General features: G+C 42.5%; 1 protein-coding gene across 2 annotated transcripts in view; it reads left to right on the forward strand.

Annotated features, from left to right (window-relative positions):
- LOC135509133 (G1/S-specific cyclin-D2-like) overlaps positions 1–14,738 on the forward strand; it is a 293,467-nt gene that overhangs the window by 148,186 nt on the left and 130,543 nt on the right. For both annotated transcript variants that reach the window (XM_064929530.1, XM_064929529.1), the window contains one exon: positions 10,032–10,082. In XM_064929530.1, the coding sequence (XP_064785602.1) occupies positions 10,053–10,082 (30 nt within the window). In that variant the 5' untranslated portion in view covers positions 10,032–10,052. The remainder of the gene's footprint in view (positions 1–10,031; positions 10,083–14,738) is intronic.

Below are 14,738 nucleotides of genomic sequence, written 5' to 3' on the forward strand. Positions count from 1 at the left end.
AATTATTTTATTTATTTGGTTATCTGGTTTTTGTGAAAATGTTGCGTGCTAAATGCTACTCAAAATGCTAAGCTAGCTTAGCATACTCTTACACAAATTAGTGATTTGCTATGGTTCAAAATATATTTTGAAAATCTGAGATGACAGTGTTGTTAAGAAAAGGCTAAGCTTGAGAGCAGGTGCATTATTTTCATTTTATTTGCGATTTTCAGAAATCGTTAACGTTGCGTTATGCTAATGAGCCTGAGGCTTTATTCACGATCCCGGATCCGGGATGGGGAGTATCAAGGGGACTACTACTTAAGCAGTTTTTGGGGGTATCTGTACTTTACTTTACTATTAATCTTCTTGACAACTTTTACTTTTACTCCACTACATTCCTAAAGAAATGTATTTACTTACATTTTCCCTGTCACCCAAAAGTACTTGTTACATTTTGAATACTTTTATTTATTTTTTATTTATTTTTTATTTCACCTTTATTTAACCAGGTAGGCTAGTTGAGAACAAGTTCTCATTTGCAACTGCGACCTGGCCAAGATAAAGCATAGCAGTGTAAACAGACAACAGCAGTGTAAACAGACAAGAGTTACACATGGAGTAAACAATTAAGTCAATAACACATTAGAAAAAAAGGGAGTCTTTATACATTGTGTGCACGACATGAAAATTGTCTAATTCACACTCTTATCAAGAGAACATCCCTGATCATCCCTACTGCCTCTGATCTGGCAGACTCACTAAACACAAATGCTTCATTTGTAAATTATGTTTGAGTGTTATGTCTGTGCCCCTGGCTATCCGTAGATTTAAAAATATATATTAAAAAATCATGTCATCTGGAATAAGGCATTTTAAATTATGTATACTTTTACTTTCGATACTTAAGTACATTTAAACCAAATACTTTTAGACTTTTACTCAAGTAGTATTTTACTGGGTGACTCACTTTTACTTGAGTCATTTTCTTTTAAGGTATCTTTACTTTTACTCAAGTATGAAAATTGGATACTTTTTCCACCACTGCATCCCGGATATTTAATAGGCTAGTTAGCAATTGAGTTTTCAGAGTATTTTCTACGCTACCTAGCTCAAACTCTAGACGTTGGTTTAAAACGAGACTACAGACTCCATAAAGTGACCATTGGACTAAAAACATTTCAGATTGACTAAATAATGTCCGAGAAGCCGATGTTTGGTGGATATATTGGCACGGGTGTTGTTAGCCCCGAGACGAGGGCCGTCGAGGGCCAGCAAACCGTGCCAATATATCCTACAAACACCGGCTTCGAGGGCATTATCACTTTTAAACAGCGGGTTACCAACATATTCAAATAATGATTGACATATTTGAATTAAAAATGTTATTTTGATGCATTTATTCATACTATTTCATCCATCCACAAGATATAGTCCCAACACAAATCTAGGGTTCCTACCCAAGTCAGCTGGTCATTCGTTCTATTGGTTCGGTTGCCAGAGATGCGACCCAGTCATTTTAGTCTTTTTGTTCAGTATCTATGGACGAAACCCAGTCGTTCGTTCTAAAAGTTCCATTGCCATACTGACTGGCAACGTTCTTATCCCTTGCTTGTTAGCTAGCCAACTATGGCTAACTTACAGTCATATCAAACAGTGCAAACATAATAACAATAGTAACTGCATTTGCATTTGTTAAAGCTGTGTATCGAGGACTTTGTCCCCACAGTGACTGTACATACATACCCCAACCAGAAGCCATGGTTTACAGGCAACATTTGCACTGAGCTAAAGGGTAGAGCTGCCGCTTTCAAGGAGTGGGACTCTAACCCGGAAGCTTATAAGAAATCCCGCTATGCCATCCAACAGGCAAAGCGTCAATACAGGAATAAGATCGAATTGTACTAGACCAGTTCCAACACTCGTCGGATGTGGCAGGGCTTGCAAACTATTACAGACTACAAAGGGAAACACAGCCGAGAGCTGCCCAATGAAACAAGCCTACCAGACGAGCAAATTACTTCTATGCTTGCTTTGAGGCAAGTAACACTGAGAGCATCAGCTGCATGAGAGCATCTGCTATTCCCGGACGACTGTGTGATCACGCTCTCCACAGCCGATGTGCGTAAGACCTTTAAACAGGTCCATATTCACAAGGCCGCAGGGCCAAATGGATTAATCAAATCAAATCAAATGTGTACATGCATGCGCTGACCAACTGGCAAGCGTCTTCACTAACATTTTCAACCTCTCCCTGTCTGAGTCTGTAATACCAACATGTTTCAAGCAGACCACCATAGTCCCTGTGCCCAAGAACACTAAGGTAACCTGCCTAAATGACTACCAACCCGTAACACTCACGTCTGTAGCCATGAAATGCTTTGAAAGGCTGGTCATGGCTCACATCAACCCCATTATCCCAGAAACCCTAGACCCACTCCAATTTGCGTACCGCACCAACAGATCCACAGATGATGCAATCTCTATTGCACTCCACACTGCCCTTTCCCACCTGGACAAAAGGAACACCTATGTGAGAATGCTATTCATTGACTATAGCTCAGCGTTCAAGTGCCCTCAAAGCTCATTACTAAGCTAAGGACCCTGGGACTAAACACCTCCCTCTGCAACTGGATCCTGGACTTCCTGACGGGCCGGCCTCAGATGGTAAGGGTAGGTAACAAAACATCCACCACGCTGATCATCAACATGGGGACCCCTCAAGGGTGTGTGCTCAGTCCCCTCCTGTACTGCCTGTTCACTCATGACTGCACAGCCAGGCACGACTCATACACCATCATTAAGTTTGCTGATGACACAACATAGTAGGCCTGATCACGAACAACGATGAGACAGCCTATAGGGAGGAGGTCAGAGACCTGGCCATGTGGTGCAATGACAACAATCTCTCTCTCAACGTGATCAAGACTAAGGAGATGATTGTGGACTTCAGGAAAGGAGGACCGAGCACGCCAGCATTCTCATCGACGGGGCTGTAGTGGAGCAGGTTGAGAGCTTCAAGTTCCTTGGTGTCCACATCACCAAAAAACTAACGTGAACTAAGCACACCAAGACAGTCGTGAATAGGGCACGACAAAACCTATTTCCCCTCAGGAGACTGAAAAGATTTGGCATAGGTCCTCAGATCCTCAAAAGGTTTTACAGCTTCACCATGGAGAGCATCCTGACGGTTTGCATCAATGCCTGGTATGGCAACTGCTTGGCCTCCAAATGGTAGTGCGTACCGCCCAGTACATCACCGGGGCCAAGCTTCCTGCCATCCAGGACCTCTATACCAGGCGGTGTCAGAGGAAGGCCCTAAAAATTGGCAAAGACTCCAGCCACCCTAGTCATAGACTGTTCTCTCTGCTACCGCAAGGCATTCGGGACCGGAGCACCACGTCTAGGTCCAAGAGTCTTCTAAACAGCTTCTATCCTCAAGCCATAAGACTCCTGTACAGCTAATCAAATGGCTACCCAGACTATTTGCATTTCCTCCCCACACACACACTGCTGCTACTTTCTGTTATTATCCATAAATAGCCACTTTAATAACCCTACCTACATATACATAATTACCTCAATTACCTCGACACCGGTGCCCCCGCACATTGACACATTGAGTCTGTAACGGTGCCCCCTGTATATAGCCCCACAATTGTTATTTACTGCTGCTCTTTAATTATTTGTTATTCTTATCTCCTACTTTTTTTAGGTATTTTCCTTAAACTGCGTTGTTGGTTAAGGCCTTGTAAGTAAGCATTTCACTGTTGTATTTGGCACATGTGAGAAATATCATTTGATTTGATTTGATTTTCTAGTGACAATTATTTGGATGCATCCCTAACCTAACAATGAGCTAATGAGGCGTGATTTCGTCTGGAATAGAAAATGCGCTTTCTCATCTGAACATTGTTGTTCAGAGGAGCTAGCCAACAATAGCGTCAAACTGTTTGTCTTGTCCCTACTCACGACACGTTTATTACTATGGTTCAGCTGGAGAACGAATTTGAATATTGAAACAATGTTGCAAATGCTGGACAGACAGCAGGGTTTATAGAAATCTCTGCAGTTGAATCAAATGTTGGTCTAAAAGAAATGTGAGATGTCTAGATACTTTTTATATTGGAGATCAAGTTTATAAATTGTCTGACTGGGCTGATGAGACAGTGGACAGTGTGCAGTCAAATGGAACTGAGTAAATAGGCATTTTAACGTCATAGCACCTGTACTGACCTCGCCTTCTGGATGATAGCGGGGTGAACAGGCAGGGGCTCGGGTGGTTGTTGTCCTTGATGATCTTTATGGCCTTCCTGTAACATCGGGTGGTGTAGGTGTCCTGGAGGGCAGGTAGTTTGCCCCCTGTGATGCGTTGTGCAGACCTCACTACCCTCTGGAGAGCCTTACGGTTGTGGGCGGGGCAGTTGCCGTACCAGGCGATGATACAGCCCGCCAGGATGCTCTCGATTGTGCATCTGTAGAAGTTCTTCAGCCTCCTGAGGTTGAAGAGGCGCTGCTGCGCCTTCTTCACGATGCTGTCTGTGTGGACCAATTCAGTTTGTCTGGGTGAACAGGGAGTACAGGAGAGGGCTCAGTACGCACCCTTGTTGGGCCCCAGTGTTGAGGATCAGCGGGGTGGAGATGTTGTTGCCTACCCTCACCACCTGGGGGCGGCCCGTCAGGAAGTCCAGTACCCAGTTGAACAGGGCGGGGTCGAGACCCAGGGTCTCGAGCTTGATGATGAGCTTGGAGGGTACTATGGTGTTAACTGCCGAGCTGTAGTCGATGAACAGCATTCTCACATAGGTATTCCTCTTGTCCAGATGGGTTAGGGCAGTTTGCAGTGTGGTTGAGATTGCATCGTCTGTGGACCTATTTGGGCGGTAAGCAAATTGGAGTGGGTCTAGGGTGTCAGGTAGGGTGGAGGTGATATGGTCCTTGACTAGTCTCTCAAAGCACTTCATGATGACGGAAGTAAGTGCTACAGGGCGGTAGTCGTTTAGCTCAGTTACCTTAGCTTTCTTGGGAACAGGAACAATGGTGGCCCTCTTGAAGCATGTGGGAACAGCAGACTGGGATAGGGATTGATTGAATATGTCCGTAAGCACACCAGCCAGCTGGTCTGCGCATGCTCTGAGGGCGCGGCTGGGGATGCCGTCTGGGCCTGCAGCCTTGCGAGGGTTAACACGTTTAAATGTTTTACTCACCTCGGCTGCAGTGAAGGAGAGTCCGCATGTTTTTGTTGCAGGCCGTGTCAGTGGCACTGTATTGTCCTCAAAGCGGGCAAAAAAGTTATTTAGTCTGCCTGGGAGCAAGACATCCTGGTCCGTGACGGGGCTGGTTTTCTTTTTGTAATCCGTGTTTGACTGTAGACCCTGCCACATACCTCTTGTGTCTGAGCCGTTGAATTGAGATTCTACTTTGTCTCTATACTGACGCTTAGCTTGTTTGATTGCCTTGCGGAGGGAATAGCTACATTGTTTGTATTTGGTCATGTTTCCGGTCACCTTGCCCTGATTAAAAGCAGTGGTTCGCGCTTTCAGTTTCACGCGAATGCTGCCATCAATCCACGGTTTCTGGTTTGGGAATGTTTTAATCGTTGCTATGGGAACAACATCTTCAACGCACGTTCTAATGAACTCGCACACCGAATCAGCGTGTTCGTCAATGTTGTTGTCTGACGCAATACGAAACATATCCCAGTCCACGTGATGGAAGCAGACTTGGAGTGAGGAATCAGATTGGTCGGACCAGCGTTGGACAGACCTCAGCGTGGGAGCTTCTTGTTTTAGTTTCTGTCTGTAGGCAGGGATCAACAAAATGGAGTCGTGGTCAGATTTTCCGAAAGGAGGGCGGGGCAGGGCCTTATATGCGTCGCAGAAGTTAGAATAGCAATGATCCAAGGTTTTGCCAGCCCTGGTTGCGCAATCGATATGCCGATACAATTTAGGGAGTCTTGTTTTCAGATTAGCCTTGTTAAAATCCCCAGCTACAATGAATGCAGCCTTAGGATGTATAGATTCCAGTTTGCAAAGAGTCAAATAAAGTTTGTTCAGAGCCATCGATGTGTCTGCTTAGGGTGGAATATATACGGCTGTGATTATAATCGAAGAGAATTCCCTTGGTAGATAATGCGGTCGACATTTGATTGTGAGGAATTCTAAATCAGGTGAACAGAATGATTTGAGTTCCTGTATGTTTTTGTGATCACACCACGTCTCGTTAGCCATAAGGCATATGCCCCCGCCCCTCTTCTTACCAGAAAGATGTTTGTTTCTGTCGGCGTGATGCGTGGAGAAACCAGCTGGCTGCACCGACTCCGATAGCGTCTCTCCAGTGAGCCATGTTTCCGTGAAGCAAAGAACGTTAGAGTCTCTGATGTCCCTCTGGAATGCTACCCTTGCTCGGATTTCATCAACCTTGTTGTCAAGAGACTGGACATTGGCGAGAAGTATACTAGGGAGTGGTGCACGATGTGCCCGTCTCCGGAGTCTGACCAGAAGACCGCTTCGTTTCCCTCTTTTACGAAATCGTTTTTTTGTTTCGCCGGCTGGGATCCATTCCGTTGTCCTGGGTGAAAGGCAGAACACAGGATCTGCTTCGGGAAAATCATATTCTTGGGCGTACTGATGGTGAGTTGACGCTGCTCTTATATTCAGTAGTTCTTCTCGACTGTATGTAATGAAACCTAAGATGACCTGGGGCACTAATGTAAGAAAAAAAAACTGCATAGTTTCCTAGGAACGCGAAGCGAGGCGGCCATCTCTGTCGGTGCCGGAAGTGCTTGTGGAATAGACACCGGCTGGAAAGTGGTTTTAACAAAGCTAGCTATATGGTGGTATTCAACCTGAGGTTAATCAATAGATGCAAACATATATTTTGATTACCTAGGTTTTGTTCTTTTTTTAATTTCACCTTCATTTATTTAACCAGGTAGGTCAGTTGAGAACAAGTTCTCATTTACAACTGCGACCTGGCCAAGGTAAAGCAAAGCAGTGTGACAAAACAACAACACAGAGTTAGACATAAACAAACGTACAGTCAATAACACAATAGAAAAATCTATGTACAGTGTGTGCAAATGTAGAAGATTAGGGAGGTAAGGCAATAAATTGGCCATAGAGGCGAAATAATTACAATTTAGCATTAACACTGGAGTGATAAATGTGCAGATGATGATGTGCAACTAGAGATACTTGGGTGCAAAAGAGCAAAAAGATTAATAGGTGTGCTATTTAAAGATTGGCTGTGTACAGTGATCGGTAAGCTGCTCCGACATCTGAGTCTTAAAGTTAGAGAGGGAGATTTAAGTCTCCAGCTTCAGTGATTTTTGCAATTTGTTCCAGTCATTGGCAGCAGAGAACTGCAAGGAAAAGCGGCCAATGGAGGTGTTGGCTTTGGGGATGACCAGTGAAATATACCTGCTGGAGCGTGTGCTAAGGTTGGGTGTTGCTATGGTGACCAGTGAGCTGAGATAAGGCGGGCTGAGTAGAGTTTTGGAGGGTATTTTGCTGCAGGGGGTGCAGAGCTGTGTGCCGGGGTTGGGGTAGGTAGCTAGCTAGCTAAGGGTATCTAGCTCATGTCCAAATGCCAGTCCTACATTTTTGCACAAAACATAGCAAGCTAGCCAGCAACATCAGTTCAAAACCCATCACCAAACTTTGGGCAAATTGTCAAGCATGTACAATGCATGCAATGGGCTTTTGCAACACTAGCTCGCTAGCTACTCCATAGTCCAAGCTACAGTAAGAGTTATCCACATTGAACTGTCAGGAAGGACACAACTTAAACTGTAGCTGAGAAAACAAATTACTAGCTACATTAGGGCATACTCCATTTAATCGATTGTCCGGTCAATAAGCTGTTGGTTGATCAAGGTTTCTTTAGTCGGGCAGTTGCAATTATTTTTTTTCATGGTGCACCTGTCTGATTCGCGCCTGTCTCAGTGGACTAATCCATTGCGGAGGCCGCAGGGATGGCACAGTCCATCATTCTAAAACATTTGTTACTGAAATTGCATAAGGTGATATTATGTATATAATGGTGCACTAATAAATCTAATATTATTTTATACAAAATGGACCTTCTCCCGCATTGGATGCGGACGCTGTCCCCAATTCTGAAACAAAATTTTCCGTGCGCAGTAGAATTGTCTCCTTTCCCTATGTTGCTATGTGCATATGTAACAGTATAACTTTAGACCGTTACACTCACATTATTATGGGAGCACCTGAAGGTTTGAATTCTAAGCAACCTGCAAACGATATTGTTTGAAGTACAATAGACCAACATAGCTACTGTAGTAGGTCAGAACTGTGTGCTGCAAAACCTTAGTAGAGCAGAGTAGAGGGTGAATAGGCATTGTGGTGCTCATGTGTATTTCCTTTCTTTTTCGGCTTCAAACCAATGCCTACTTCTCACATAATACATCATTTTTGTTTTTAATATCTATGGGCATGATGAATGTCTTGAAACCTGTATGATTTAATTTAACAACTTAGGCTTGCATTGCTATAATGCAGAATAAATAATGGATCAGATAATATGCATACTCCATTGATTTTAATAATGATTTTTTTCCTATTTGTTATTTGCAAATGTGCCTATCAAGAGAATCCTTACAGTCACGGCTTAACAGAAATGGGGAAGATAGACAGGTGCATGATAAACAATGGTCTGCTTTGCCAAGTGTAATAGAAGAAGTTTTAAAAAGAGATTTGGGACAATGGAGGGACTTAAATCCTAGATGTCCCCTTCAACATTTATCTTATCCCATTTCCTGACTTCTGAAGTTGTGGGATCTACTTGTGACAGTTGCACATTGAAGTGCTTTGTATTCACACTACTTTTACTTTGTTTGAAAATAAATGTGTGTTTTGACAACTTCACATCTCACTGGCTTTCATGATACAGCGCCCCTCCCTCCCTCGCTTCCCTTCTTCCCTCCTTCCGTAAGAAATCCTCTCCCACTTGCATTCCTTCCAGGTGAATTGAACCTTGTCTTATTGTTAAATGAAGCTGCTCCTCCTCCTCCTTCCCTCCTCCCCCTCCTCCTGCGATGGATTGGGGGCATTAACTTTAGGAAGTAACGTTAGCTCTCAGACTTGTTTTGGTTGGAGGGCCTGAGGCCTCGCTGGCCCAGATAAACTGATCTCTCTGGGGAAGTCTTGATAGAAGACTTAACTCTAACTGACACATGCTTTTGTGGAATAATCACCCCTCTCATCCTTATAATTGTGAGTGATAACAGCTCAAGGAACCTCTGAATTGTATCCTTCGCTTCTTCGTTACCTGTTACGTCATGAGATTTACTATGATTTCAACTGAAGGTATGGAGCGATGGCTTGTTGTTCTGAATCAGGATCATATTCATATATGGCACTAATGTAAAATGAAAATAAGCATTTCTTATAAGTTCAGGTAGTTTCAGTCCATTTTGTTGCTTACATTTTTAATATTTTTGTCATTTTGTCATTTAGCAGACAGCAACTTACAGGAGCAATTAGGTTTATATGCCTTGCTCAAGGGCACATCAGCTCGGTGATTTGAACCAGCGACCTTTCCATTACTGGCCCAACGTAACCGGTAGACTATCTGCCTCCTTGTGAAACCCCCCCCCCCCCATTCTTGCATAAGTTGATGGCTCATTTAAAAACTGTAAACAGATGGGTTAGATTTGAGCTTTCAGCCATATCACAGTAACACATGATCAAACTATTATTCTTCAGATCGAGATTGTGTGATTTTGTGAACACATGAAGCAATGGGCTCCCAGTCACCCACAGAGGGAATTTACAAGTCTGTAGGATAAGTGACTGTTCAATTGAAGTTGCATTTGTTTTTATCTCATATCAGAATTGTCAGGAAACTACTGTCAGGGGAATTCCAGTTAGAAAGGTACATTTTATTGAAGAGGAATAGTACTTTCCATGCCATCATCATCATCATCTTGAGAACAGTAAACTAAGTTTGAGCAGTACTTTCTTTGAGTTGATAAGATGGCTATCAATCACTCAGTTTATTTAATTGTGTCTTTGTTTTTGTTGTTCTAGGAGCATCTGAGCGTTTCAGGAATGGTCTTGGCTGGGCATGGCTCATCTCAGGTAAGACTTTATCTACCATGGTTTACTTTGTACATGTGAGCTGCTGTTTTCACATGGGAAGGCTACTGAATTCCCCTCTTTGTTTTCAATGAAGAAATTTTACCACAGCAAGAGCTTGGGCTTTTTAAAACAGATTACTGTAGATTTGCATGTGTTGTACTGTAAGGAAGGAATAGAAGACATTCCCTGTCCCTGCAGATTCCCTCTGGTAATTTGATTAGCATTTGAGAAATAGAATATCCTGAAACAATAGACTGTTCTATTATACAAGATGTTTAAATGATATAGGATAATGGCAATTCCACGTAAACAGAACGGAATTGCACCTACTTTTCAACGTCCATCTAACGGTTTCAGTCATTGCTCAGTGGGTGAGGATAATGGTTACAGTAAATGGAAAGAGAGGGGGCTCATGGATAACAGCCCGGAGAGTTGGCATTAATTGGAGAGAGAGAGGGAGGGGTTGTCCAGAATTTCACACTCTTGCTTTGACCACCAGATGACAGAAAGAGGAAAAAAACTTATCAGCCTGAACATAAAAGTATGCCAGTGGAAGGCAGGGCAGTAGCAAGTGACCCAGCAGTGATTTGTGACTACTACTATTAGCCAACTCAATTGCAGAAATTTCGTAACAGATTTTTCAGAAGTCTGTTACTGATTTGGTATCAGAATTTTAAGTTTTAGTCACTTAATAATGAATTAACAAAATGTATATCAGTAAGAACACTATAACTCAGTTATAGGTTAATCTTAGAACTACCCATCCCGGATCCGCGAGAATTGTCATCAACTACACTAATTATCATAGCGCAAGGTCAAAAAATATTACTAGAAAATATTCATATTCATGAAATCACAAGTGAAATATAGTGAAACACAGCTTAGCCTTTTGTTAATCACCGTGTCATCTCAAATTTTGAAATGATGCTTTACAGCCAAAGCAAGACAAGCATTTGTGTAAGTTTATCGATAGCCTAGCATAGCATTATGTCCAGCTTGCAGCAGGAAGCTTGGTCACGAAAATCAGAAAAGCAATCAAATTAAATTGTTTACCTTTGATGAGCTTAGGATGTTTTCACTCACGAGACTCCCAGTTAGACAGCAAATGTTCCTTTTGTTGCATAAAGATTATTTTTATAGCCAAAATACCGCCGTTTCTTGTCCACGGTTTGTTGAGAAATCCACCAGAAATTGCGGTCACGACAACGCAATTTCGACAGAAACATGGCAAACGTTTTTCATAATCAATCCTCAAGGTGTTTGTCAAATATCTATTCGATAATATATCAACCGGGACAATTGGCTTTTCAGTAGGAACGAGAGGAACAATGGCCACCTTTGTCTATTACACACAAATCACTCTGAGAGCCACAACCTGACCACTGACGCAATGCTGTCGTTCACGCTCATTTTTCAAAATAAAAGCCTGAAACTATGTCTAGTGGCTGTAGACACACTAGGGAAGCCATAGAAAAGGAATCTGATTGATGTCCCTTTCAATGGGCAATAGGGATGCATAGAAAGACAGGGGTTTCAAAATAAGGGTCACTTCCTGATTGTATTTTTCTCAGGCTTTCGCCTGCAATATCAGTTCTGTTATACTCACAGACAATATTTTTTACAGTTTTGGAAACTTTAGAGTGTTTTCTATCCTAAGCTGTCAATTATATGCATATTCTAGCATATGGTCCTGAGAAATAGCCCGTTTACTTTGGGAACGTTATTTTTCCAAAAAATTTAAATAGTGCCCCCTAGTTTCAAGAGGTTAACCTTTACTTGTTACTTCTGTGAACGTTCATTATCCTCCCTCCTCATTAGGTAGAGAAATTAGAAAATATCTTAAAGATATATGGGTTTTTGGTAACAGAATTTCAATCCACAAGGCAATGTTTCTTGAAAACTTACAGAAGACAGAATTATTTTTCCTTGAAAAATAAATAATTGAATAACCTAATATCCAATAACCTAATTGAATAACCTGATATCGAACGTTTCGATAGCCAAGCTGTCTTCATCAGGGTATAATGACAAACACTGTGGGTCACTAGTTTATATAGTGTCAAAGAACTCACACAGGGGTCTGTAATCATGGCAGGGTGTGGCCTGATATCAATGGTTAATTCTTAGATATAAAAAGAACATACAAAAAACATGAATGATAGCGTACGATCAAAGATACAATTTGGCTACATAGGCATACAAACATTTACTATGAACAGCAAAATCACAATCATCACAAGAATGGCTTCAGATCAAGTCTACGTTGAGACCGAAGGGAAAAAGGGTCTTTAAATTAAAGATCCAGGCAGCCTCTCATTTTAACAATAAATTGTCGAGTTCACCTCTCCTAGGGAGGGTGACGTGTTCGATGCCGATATAACGTAGGGTTGAAATTGAGTGGTTCGCTTCCAAAAAGTGAGTCGCAACTGGGTGAGTTGAGTTCCTGCATCTAATGGTGCTAATGTTTTTCATAGCAAAACTAAATATAAGTGTTGATATTAGTTGGCGGGGGTCTTTAGTTCAACATTATTGTGTTTTGATGTATTTGTAATGCCTTTAAGATTTTTCTGGTAGATGTTTTCTAAGACCGCTTTTCCTTCTGTTTGTCAAGAAATCAAAGTATTTGCTTATTCCGAAGTTTTGGATAATTGTTTTTGTAGAAAAATGTATACAATGCCTTCGGAAACTATTCAGACCCCTTCACATTTTGCTAGGTTACAGACTTCTTCTAAAATGTATTACATTTGAGTTTTTTTCTCATCAATCTACACACAATACCCCATAATGACAAAGCAGAACTAGGCTTTTAGAAATGTTTGCTAATTAACCTGGAAATATCACATTTGCATAAGTATTCAGACCCTTTACTCAGTACTTTGTTGAAGCATCTTTTAGCAGTGATTATAGCCTCGAGCCTGCTTGGGTATGATGCTGCAAGCTTGGCACACCTGTACCCGGGGAAGTTTTCGCATTTTTCTCTGCAGATCCTCTCAAGCTTTGTCAGGTTGGATGGGGAGCGTTGCAGCACAGCTATTTTCAGGTCTCTTCAGAGATGTTCGATCAGGTTCAAGTCCGGGCTCTGGCTTGGCCACTCAAGGACATTCAGAGACTTGTCCCGAAGCCACTCTTGCATTGTCTTGGGTGTGTGCTTTGGGTCGTTGTCCTGTTGGAAGGTTGCACCTTCACCCCAGTCTGAGGTCCTGAGTGCTCCAGAGTAGGTTTTCATCAAGGATCTCTCTGTAATTTTCTCTATTCATCTTTGCCTCGATCCTGACCTGTCTCAGTCGCTGAAAACATCCCCACAGCATGATGCTGCCACCACCATGCTTCACCGTAGGGATGGTACCAGGTTTCCTCCAGATGTGACGTTTGGCACTCAGGCCAAAGAGTTCAATCTTGGTTTCATCAGACCAGTCTGAGAGTCTTTAGGTGCCTTTTGGCAAACTCCAAGCAGGCTGTCATGCCTTGTTCTGAGGAGTGGCGTCCATCGGGCCATTCTACCATAAAGGCCTGATTGGTGGAGTGCTGCAGAGATGGTTGTCCTTCTGGAAGGTTCTCCCATCTCCACAGAGAAACTCTAGAGCTCTGTCAGAGTGACCATCAGGTTCTTGGTCTCCTCCCTGACCAAGGCCCTTCTCCCCTGATTGCTCAGTTTGGCCAGGCTGCCAGCTCTAGGAGGTTGTGATGGTTCCAAACTTCTTCCATTTAAGAATGATGGAGGCCACTGTGTTCTTGGGGACCTTCAATGCTGCAGAATGTTTTTGGTACCCTTCCCCAGATCTGTGCCTCGACAAAATCCTGTCTTGGAGCTCTACGGACAATTTCTTCAATCTCATGGCTTCGTTTTCGCTCTGACATGCACTGTCAACTGTGTGCCAGTCCACATCATATCCAATCAATTGAATTTACCACAGGTGGACTCCAATCAAGTTGTAGAAACTCGTAACTATACCAGTGCTCCCAAGTGGTGCAGCGGTCTAAGGCACTGTATCTCAGTGCTTGAGGTGTCACTACAGTCCCTGGTTCAGATCCAGACTGTATCACAACTGGCTGTGATTGGGAGTCCCATAGGGGGTGCACAATTGTCCCAGTGTCGTCCGGGTTTGGCCAGTGTAGGCCATCAGTGTAAATAAGAATTTGTTCTTAACTGACTTGCCTAGTTAAATAAAAATAAATACCAAACCATTGCAGAAAATTTCACATACTCTATTGTTTTTGATCAATGACTACACAGATTCATCAAGGCTGTATTGGAGCCGGTGACCACCTTGAAGGTAAAGGTCATATGTGAATCTATTAGTGGTCACATATGTTACTGTCATTTTCACTATAACAAATTATCTGATACCAGCACTGTGTCTTTCTTTTTCTACCACCGAAATTCCACAGGCTTGAATTCCTGTAAATGTTGGTCAGGTGGTTTCTCTCCCAACCCGCACTCTCATATCTCATGATGATTTTAACTTATTTTAAACAGCTCTAGAGTATTTTCAATGTATCAAGGACCATCCACTTAACTGTCCTGAAATTATTTTCACAAAATAATTAACTCAAGTGTCAAACTGATAGGCAGTAAACTGAGTAAACTGAGGCTCATTACATCAGAGACAGACACATTCCTAGTATCACACCTTTGCCTGAGTCTTTTCCACCAGA

The sequence above is a fragment of the Oncorhynchus masou genome, chromosome 22 (assembly GCF_036934945.1).
Source record: "Oncorhynchus masou masou isolate Uvic2021 chromosome 22, UVic_Omas_1.1, whole genome shotgun sequence".
In the NCBI taxonomy this organism is placed as follows: domain Eukaryota; kingdom Metazoa; phylum Chordata; class Actinopteri; order Salmoniformes; family Salmonidae; genus Oncorhynchus; species Oncorhynchus masou.